This window comes from Nicotiana sylvestris, chromosome 12, assembly GCF_000393655.2.
Source record: "Nicotiana sylvestris chromosome 12, ASM39365v2, whole genome shotgun sequence".
NCBI classification, from domain to species: domain Eukaryota; kingdom Viridiplantae; phylum Streptophyta; class Magnoliopsida; order Solanales; family Solanaceae; genus Nicotiana; species Nicotiana sylvestris.
This window is the reverse complement of record NC_091068.1, coordinates 115,821,094-115,831,292: the sequence shown is the minus strand read 5'-3', so window position 1 is coordinate 115,831,292 and position 10,199 is coordinate 115,821,094. Positions and strand designations below refer to the sequence as shown.

Sequence of the window (10,199 nt, the reverse complement as noted above, 5' to 3'; positions counted from 1 at the left end):
TGTATCATTACTATTTCGACGCATCACCGGTGACTGGATGCCGCATCTCGGAGTGACGATGGCTGATGGGTCCCACCTGTAAAGTATGGACCCCACCACAAACTAATTTGAGTGTGGCATCAGCGCACTAAACTCATCTTTAGTAGAATCACTTAGGTGCAGTAATACTAATTATAATGGCAATAATCACCTAATGGTGTGGTGGAACAATTTATATTCTTACACCTTTAACTAGACGGCTAGGTTTCAAACCTTGAGAGTGGATTATTTTTTTGGTAATCAATACTTTTATCCTTTTAATGAAAGCGCGAATCCGAATTAGTGAGATCATTATAATAATAACAATACTTATAATTTTTAAGTCGGACCTCATAGCTCCCTTATATTTAGAATTAAAAAAAAAAAAGCAAATGAGAATATTCAATTAGATGCAATGGAGATAGTACAAATTACACTCACTTGTGACTGTGGGATTCACACACGGTTGAAAGTTGAAACACTTGCTTTTAATTGATTGCAAAGTGTATTCCACTATCTGGATAAAAGAAGACGCATTACTTACATCTATGGCTTAATAATTTGCTTCTCTATAAATATGTTGCATGTCTCATTTCTTCTCCCTAGGAAAAACACATATACACTTGACTGTTTAATTTCCTCCCTTTTCATTTCATCAACTCCTCTGTATAATTAAGACTTCAAGATTTAACTGAAGAAAAATGGAGGGCGAATGTAGTTGCAGTTTTTACCAAAGGGCTAAGCCTTATATAGCCATGATTTCCTTGCAATTTGGGTATGCAGGAATGAATATTATTACCAAAGTTTCTCTTAATAGGGGAATGAGTCATTATGTTCTGGTTGTCTATAGGAATGCTTTTGCTACTGCAGTTATTGCTCCCTTTGCTCTTATTCTTGAAAGGTAAAATTACCCCACAAAATAAGAATTTTTGAAGTTTTAGTTACGATTCTTGAAAGAATAGAAAAAACTGACAAGTCTTTACATTTGTTGACAGAAAAATTAGGCCAAAGATGTCACTCATGATGTTCTTGCAAATATTTGTATTGGGTCTTTTGGGACCTGTGATTGATGAAAATTTTTACTATGCTGGACTCAAATATACATCCCCAACATTTTCTTGTGCTATGAGCAACATGCTTCCTGCTATGACATTTGTCATGGCATTTCTCTGCAGGTATGTATGTATATATATATATATATATATATATATATATATTGTTCAGTACGTATTTTATTTTATAACGGTAATGTCCGGACCAGTTTATTCTTTTTCGGAAGTTTTGGACTAACTATAAGGATTGTTTTTAGGATGGAGAAGGTTGACTTGAAGAAATTTAGATGCCAAGCAAAGGTGTTGGGAACAATAGTAACTGTGGCTGGAGCCATGTTAATGACATTGTACAAAGGCCATGTCGTTAACTTGTTATGGTCAACTAATTCTAGTGTCCCTGAAACTAATTCCGACAAAGATTGGTTTAAAGGTTCAATTCTCCTCATTTTTGCAACTCTTGTCTGGGCTTCTTTCTTCATTCTTCAGGTATATATGCTATACATTACAACCTTTTCAGGGAATTTTTTTTTTGTTTATCATTATATGCATGGTGGTTAAAAGTAGTTTAATACTATTTGTTACAGGCTATAACAATGAGGAAATATACAGCTCCATTATCGTTAACAGCACTTGTTTGCTTCATGGGAACCTTGCAATCTATAGCAGTCACATTTGTAATGGACCACAAACCTTCTGTTTGGACTATTGGTTTTGACATCAACCTTCTTGCTGCTGCCTATGCTGTAAGTTCCTTTCCTTTCTTTTCAACCGTTCCCTCAAGAGGCGGATGAGTTTATATTTGATGGGTTCAACTGAATCATTCTGAACCTATAATTATAAAATTAAAGTGTGTTTATTACAAAAACAATTAAAGATTGAATCCATCAAGTTTCCCGGATTCACCTCTGCCCCCACCCCATGCAAACATTGACTAATGATGAATAACCAATTTTTTATTTTTAAAACATTTCAGGGTATTGTATCATCAAGTATAGCATACTATGTACAAGGTGTTGTAATGGAAAAAAGAGGACCTGTTTTTGTGACTGCTTTTAGTCCTTTAATGATGATTATTGTTGCAATTATGGGCTCTTTCATTCTTGCTGAAAAAATCTATATTGGAGGGTAATTTCAATCTCTCAACATCTTATCTTCTTTTTCCCCCCTCAATCTGCTATAAGCTAAATCTTTTTTTGTTTTGTTTTTTTGTTCAGAATTCTTGGTGCTATGCTCATAGTTGCAGGGCTATATTCTGTTCTGTGGGGAAAATATAAGGAGTACAAAGAAAAGGAAATTGAGGAGGCAATAATTCCTGAAGCAGTGAAGGCAGTTAATGGAAACAAGCAAATGATGATTCTTGCAAATATTGAAGAAATTAATGACATAGAGATGCAGAAAAATAGTGAAGGAAAAAGAACAGTATCAGTAGCTATCAGTTTTACCATGCCACAGCCCCCAATGTTGGCTAGGGAAGCACCAGAAGGCTTGATATAAAAATTAAATATGAAGAGATGATGGGAAAAAAGAAATAGAAGGAAGAGGCAACAGAGAATGCCATTTTGTCCTTCTACTTTTTCCCTTTTTTCCCTTTCTCTTAATTTTGATATTATATACAAATATTTTTAGAGTAATTTACTCCTTTTCTGACCTTAAGCTCGTAAAAAATAACAAGTGTTCTCTCTATTGAAAGATAGATTTTGAAAGTTTTGATATTGCCATATTGGTATCCAGTTGTCCAATAAACATATTAATAATCGAGAACATACACATAAATACATACTATATATATATATATATATATATATATATATATATATATATATATATATATATATATATATATATATATATGTCAGTTTTAATTTCTGTATGATGAAATTTTTTTACCCTCGCATGAGTCATGTCATCTTAAAGGTAACTAAAAGATAGCTACCAATAAAGTGGAATTAATGTCATGGAAAATAACATAATTTTCATGCAATTCTCTAATACGAATAAGTATGCTTAAATTGACAACTCTACGAAATTAACTTAAAACTTTTGGACTGGATGCTTAAATTCGTTCACGCAGTTGTTTGATAAAACACGAAACTGCATGCTTTCCTTCACATTGATTAGATTCTAGTAAATGTCAATTATCAATAATTGCATGTGTATCGCATCGTCCTACTTTGCTAAAGAAAATGAGCACGACACAATTTCCCACTAGCTAACCAACTATTGTTGTTATCTTCGGACATTGGAACTATATCATTATTTTCTCTTACTCCCTCCGGTCCAAAATAAGTGATTTTTTGGATGTTTTCATACAGATTAAGAAATTTACCTTTTAACATTAATTAGCAATAAAATTGATCATATTAACTTTTACTATCTCACATAAACACTCCTAACACATACTCCAACACTATTTACTCCAAGAGCAATATAGAAAAAAATAATTAATTCATCCTTAAAATCTGAAAAAATCACTTATTTTGGACCATAAAAAAAGGCCAAAAAATCACTTATTTTGGACCGGAGGGAGTATATAGAAAGTGTTGGGATATATACTATTAACCATGAGTTTGGTTTAGATATAGTATTTATTATGAAATAATTGTTTATTCAGTTTTAATAAAGTTTTAAATAGATCATATAATAGTCTGTGTCCTTTGCTTATATAGTAGATGATTTAGTGTATAGAGTTTAGCTTATACACGGAAGATTAAATCATCGGTTCTTATAAGTATAAAGTTTGAGTTCACAATCTAATGATGGAATTGGACAAACCATCAGGAATGATTGTAGCACAAGATTAAATATAATTTATCTTGATTTTGGGAATGGTTTAATTCCAATTTCTTGTGCTAGTATATTTTGTATGTATTGAACTGACCAAGTAGAGATAAGTATTTTATACTGACTTAATAAAATAAGCTCCCTAGCCATTAAATGTACTTATACTCTTAATCTTGATATAATTATTATTAGTTGTGTACATTATTATTATTATTATTATTATTATTATTATTATTATTATTATTATTATTATTTTAATTTATTAAAAGGTGAGATTCTTTCGTGGGTCAATATGCTTGGTAAATTGGATAATAATAATGTACATTGGCGAAAAAATAGTTAGTTGATGGAATCCATGTCTCGGTTTAGAGATTGATGATACACATGTATGAAAGCTTATAAGTTTTCATGTGTAAACCCGATCGGTGGATTTTGTATCTGACACATGAAATAAGTTAAGTGAAAGTCTAAATGAAATAATCAATAAATTAAATTGTCAGTAATTTAATTTAATTGATTAGTATCTGAATCTTAACATGGGGAGTTAAATAAGATTTAATGGATGAATTTCGAAATTGATTAAGGAGTGCAATTACGAATTTTTAGTGGAATAATTCGTAATTAATTATGGTGGATATTAATTTCAAAAGTTACAAATTAATTCCATAATTGGAAGCCTTGTTAATTAAATTATGCGGTCCCTACTGTGCCTAAATAATAGGAAATAAAGGAATCCATTTTCTGATGGAAAAAAAAAACCAACAGGTTTTGGAAAAGGGTTTTAACCCTTAAAACTTGTGCTATAAATACATAAGGTTTTCCACCTAGAGGAATGAGCACATGGTGGTCGAATTTCAGTCCCTTTTCCTTAGAAAATTTTGCCCACACGAAATTATTATTTTCGGGTATTATTTGAGTAACACAGTAGAAGATCGTGGAACGTTCGGAGACCGTGACCATGCGGGTGGTGGAGAATTCATTGAGTTGCTGTGAAATTGAAAGCTCACGTAATAACGGAGCTTTGTTCATGCTTCAAAAGGTAACCCATGAAATCCTGTTTATTCTAGTTGTCTAGATTACATGTGATTTAGATACTGAGATTCCTTCTACTGCTTATTATAATCCATCAGAAAGAGCACTGTACTTACTTTGTGGATCTATATAAAGTTAGATTAGGTTTCATGTTTCTATTGGTTATGATTAGCAAGTTATAGGGTGCCTCAGAAATAATGGTTCTTAGTTTACTAGCATAAACTTGGAAAATTGTAGTGATATTAGGCTATATAGACGATATTTGTACCTTAATTATACCATATTTTATTGTTATTTTATAGGCAAAATGATAACAAAATTCTCTAATTGGTGTTCTTTTGCTTCGCAGGGACTAATCCAAGTTAGGAAGAACTATGGAGTGTTTTGGAGTCAATAGTGTGAAGAAAACATCCAATCAAGAAGCACCCCGAGCGGAAAGAAGCAAAAAGTGGACTGGGGTGGAATCCACCGCGACTGCGGTGGACCGCGACAGTCCACAAAACACAGGCAGAATGTTATGCTCTCATCGTGGTCGCGGTGAACTTGTAGTGGCCAAAAAATTTGGGGACCAAAGTGTAATTCGGAAAAACTTATTCCAAGCCCTTATAAACTCTAGAAGCTCGCCCAAGATATCATCAAGCTTGTTTTTAGACTACTTGGGAGGCAAGAACAAGTGTGAGAAGATCAACCAAACATTAGAGTTTTTCTATCTCCTTTTATTTCTTGCAATTACACATTATGAACAATTTTGTAGTTTTATCTTGCTTTGTTATGAGTAGCTAAACATTTGATCTAAGGTTGATAGAACCAATTGTTGGATGAAGTTTTGACTCAACTTTGTTATAATCGAGTCGGATTATTATATGATTGTTCAACTACATTTTGTATGGTGATTAATTGAATGAGCCCTTGATTAATCGTGTCTAATTGCCTTATGTTGCTTGAGAGAGAATACTAGGTTAGATTGTTGTTGAACAACACCACTTTTGGGTAATTGAAGAGATTCATTACTCGAACTTAGAAGTGGGGTTAGAGATAACGAAACTTTGGTGGGATAATTCAGAGCTGCACAAATTAGCAGCTAGAGTAGTTCGAGCGAATGCTCTAGTAAATTATCGTAGTTGATCGAGAGATAATTACGATAACCCATAGCTTATAATCCTCAAAGAAATATTACGGCGAGATTATAGCAAAGGAGTTAAAGCTTAAACTAGCAATTGGGGAAATCAATACCCTAGACCTTTTTACAATTGAATTATATTTGATTTAGCATCTTGTTATTTTTAATATCATTTGAAGTAGTTAAACAAAAACCCAATCTTTGTTGATAAAAATCTTGCATCTGGAAATTGTTTGAGTTGATAATAGCATTGCCAAGAGTTGTAATAGATAGGTTAGTTCCTGAGGATTCGACTCTGAATTTAAAACCAGATTATATTTGCAACGACCGCTTTGTCTTTTGGAAGGCATAGTTGAGCGTGATCAAATTTTGGCGCCGTTACCGGGGAGCTAACGGTGTTATTTATTACAACTTAGAAGTAGTGCTGGAATTATTAGTTTAAATCAAATTTCTAAGGTGTTAAACAATTTTTTTTCCATTGAAATTCTCACGTTTGAACTCTTGTGGATTCAGGTGTATGCTTAGGAATTCTTCGAGGACTGGAGAACTGCTTGAAGGACTCTCAGACCCCGAGAAAACATTCTGGGCATTAAACTGTGCCAACAAGAAGAACAAACAATCCCAGCAAATACACCGACTTGAAATCGACATGGGTGGCGTGAATAACGTCGACGAAAACATCAGGGATGAGCCAGCTGACCCTAACGTCAGAGTGGTGGCACCTCTTGTGCCAGAAGCTGCACTTTATGATTGGGCACAGCCAATAGCTGACAACCTGGCCACTGCCATTGTTGTGCCCCCAATACAAGCGGAGACATTCCAGATCACCAATAGCATGATGCATCTTCTGCAAAATAAGGGATTGTTCCCCAGGTCACACATTGAAGATCCTCAGCAACATTTAAAAAAAATTCTGTTGATTTGTGTGACCCAAAGGCAGCCAAATGTGACCCCCGAAGCTATCAAGCTATTACTATTTCTGTTCTCTACGATTGGAGAAGCTCAAACTTGGCTGAATTCGCTCCCAATAAATTCCATTGTCACCTGGGAGGAATTAGTCAAGCAGTTCCTGAACAAGTTCTACCCGCCCAACAAAACTACAAGACAGATTGATGAGATATTGCAATACAAGCAACAGCCTACTGAGACCTTGTAGGAAACTTGGGAAAGATTCAAAGGGATGCTAGTGAAGTGCCCCCACCATGGTATTCCAGACCAGATGCTTGGCCAGAGATTCTACATGGGGTTAGCTGACAATCTAAAGGCCAATGTAGATGCTTCAGCTGGGGGTGTATTTTTGAGTAAGACATTCACCGAGTGCAAAATCCTTCTCGATAAGATGCCCAGAATTCGGGGTGGATGACGAGGGGCACAACGCTGGCACCAATAGTGCATTCAGTTCCTCTTGACCCAAATAATTCGCAGGCTAAGAACATGGCTACACTCATGACTCAGATGAGTATATTGACAAAGAAGATTGATGAGATGGGTACAAAGCAAGTGCATATTGTTGACACAACAAATGGAGGACTGTGTACACCCTACATTAATCGGTCGTATGTGTGTTCATAGAGTGGAGAAGGTGATAGCCAAGGGGTAAGAGAGGATATGAATTATGTCAATAACTTTGGGGGTCAGAGACAAGGAGGACACCAGTGGAGACCAGCACCCAATCAGTAGTACATACCAAACATGCCACAACCTGGTGGTATGCAGCCCCAAGGCCAAATGGTGCCATATCAAAGGCAATAGGGCTATCCACAACAGAACCAACAACAGTTGGCATATAATCCACCTCCACAACAACAAGATAACAACATAGTAGAGATCAGGTGAATGCTTCAACAACTCATTAGAACGAATGGTAAGATGCAGGAAAAGTTGACAGTTCATGACTCAGCAATAAAGAACATTGAAACTCAATTGGGGTAGTTGTCCATGGACTTAAACAACCGCCCCCAGGGAACACTACAAGCAGACACAAACATTAACCCCAAGGAGCAAAACCCGAATCAGCTGATAGACGTAAGTCTCTGAAATGGGAGAGATTTAGACAAGGAGCAAGAAGTTGCACAATCCAGCAAAGAGACTATACCAGCCACTCCAGTTCCATTGGAGGTAGATGAATCAACAGAACTTATTGAAGTGGTGGTTGAACAGGCTCAAGATGATAAGGGTAAGGCTAAGGAGAGTGAACAAGCTACAGAACATGTGGCACCTCTTATGCCACAGAACCCTAACAGAAAGAATCCAGCAGGCAGTGCATAAACGGTGATACTTGCACCATTTCCTTAGAGATTGGCAAAACAAAAGAAAGAAGATCAATACAGGAAATTCATGGAGATGCTTCATTAAATTTAATTGAATATTCCTCTGATGGATGCTTTGAGGGAGATGCCAGACTATGCAAATATAATGAAGGACCTAATGTCACGAAAATTTAACTTTCAGGATCTATCCACAGTAACTCTGACAGAGACCTGCAGTGTAGTAGTGACAAGACCCATGGCTCAAAATATGTTTGACCCGGGTAGCTTTACTATCCCATGCACTATTGGGAGTTATGCCTCTGCAAAGGCATTATGTGACTGAGGAGCCATCATAAACTTGATGTCGCTAGCCATATATACCAAATTAGGCATTGGCAGAGCTAGACCGACGTCGATGCTTTTGCAACTGGCTGACCACACGGTTAAAAGGCTGATAAGGATTCTTGATGATGTGTTCTACAAATGGGGAAATTTGTGTTCCCTTCAGACTTTGTTATTCTTGATTTCCAGATAGATGAAGAGATACCTATCATTTTAGAGAGGCCATTCTTAGCCACTGGGAGAGCACTGATCGATTGTGAAACTGGGGAATTAAAAATGAAGTTGAATGATGAAGAAGTCATATTCAACGTTCAGCAATCCATGAAGAGACCTAGTGAATAGGTTAATTGCTCCCTATTGGAGGTAGTGGATGTGATCCTGCACGAAGATGATGAGACATTGACTGTTAAAGACCCATTAGAGGCTTGTCTAGCAAATCTAGATGAGATGGATGGTGAAGGGTTGGCAGATTGGGTCATCGCACTTGAAGGCCAAGGATTCTGGAAAAGGGAACCTCAGTTCGAGTCCCTAGAGTTAGAAAAGAGGGATACACCACCGACAAAACCATCAATGGAGAAACCACACAAACTGGAGCTAAAACCACTCCCAGCTCACCTCAGGTACATTTTCTTAGGTCCTGATTCTACTTTGCCTGTTATTATATCATCTAGTTTGCTTAATGTGCATGTAGAGAAACTCCTACAAGTGCTACAGGAATGTAAGACTGCCATTGGTTGGACTATGGCGGACATAAAGGGTATCAACCCAGCTTTTATATGCACAAGATTCTCTTGGAAGAAGGGCACAAACCTTCCAGATAACATCAATGAAGGTTGAACCCAAATATGAAAGAGGTAGTGAAGAAGGAAGTCATCAAATGGTTAGATGCGGGCATCATCTTCCCCATCTCAGACAGCAATTGGGTCAGCCGTATCCAGTGTGTGCCGGAAAAGGGAGGAATGACGGTCGTACAAAATGAGAATAACAAGTTGACCTCGACTCGTACAATCAAGGGATGGCGGATTTGCATGGATTACCGGAAATTGAACACAGCCACCCGGAAAGACCATTTTCCCTTGCCATTCATTGACCAAATGCTGGACAGGTTGGCTGGGAGATCTCACTTCTGTTTCTTGTATGGATATTCGGGGTACAATCAGATATCAATAGCCCTCAAAGACAGAGAGAAAACATCATTCACATGTCCGTATGGCATCTTTGCCTTTCGAAGAATGCCTTTTGGGCTTTGCAATGCACCGGCAACATTTCAACGGTGCATGTTAGCCATTTTCACAGACATGGTGGAGGACATTATGGATGATTTCTCTATGGTGGGGGATTCATTCGAGGACTATCTTCACAACTTAAGAAGAGTGCTCAGGAGATGTGTGGAGACAAATTTAGTATTGAACTGGAAAAAGTGTCATTTTATGGTATAAGAAGGGATAGTCTTGGGGCATCGAGTGTCTAGCAAGGGAATAGAGGTTGACCATGCTAAGGTTGATGTGATTGAGAAGTTGCCACCGCCTACTTTAGTCAAGGCAGTGAGAAGTTTCCTTGGGCACGGCGGGTTCTATAGGCGATTCATAAAAGCTTTCTCCAAGA

At 36.7% G+C, this 10,199-nt stretch overlaps 1 protein-coding gene and 1 non-coding gene across 2 annotated transcripts; one reads left to right on the top strand and one right to left on the bottom strand.

Moving 5' to 3' along the window:
• Positions 1 to 612: 612 nt before the first annotated feature.
• LOC104246249 (WAT1-related protein At5g07050-like) lies at positions 613 to 2,723 on the top strand. Its single transcript, XM_009802019.2, has 6 exons — positions 613 to 919; positions 1,014 to 1,193; positions 1,328 to 1,556; positions 1,655 to 1,813; positions 2,044 to 2,195; positions 2,285 to 2,723. The coding sequence occupies exons 1-6, from the start codon at positions 720 to 722 to the stop codon at positions 2,562 to 2,564; spliced, it is 1,200 nt and encodes a 399-aa protein (XP_009800321.1). The 5' UTR covers positions 613 to 719; the 3' UTR covers positions 2,565 to 2,723.
• Positions 2,724 to 7,105: 4,382 nt separating this feature from the next.
• LOC138884442 (small nucleolar RNA R71) lies at positions 7,106 to 7,212 on the bottom strand. The gene has a single exon (XR_011404636.1). It is a non-coding gene; the product is annotated as a small nucleolar RNA R71 (small nucleolar RNA).
• Positions 7,213 to 10,199: the final 2,987 nt, after the last annotated feature.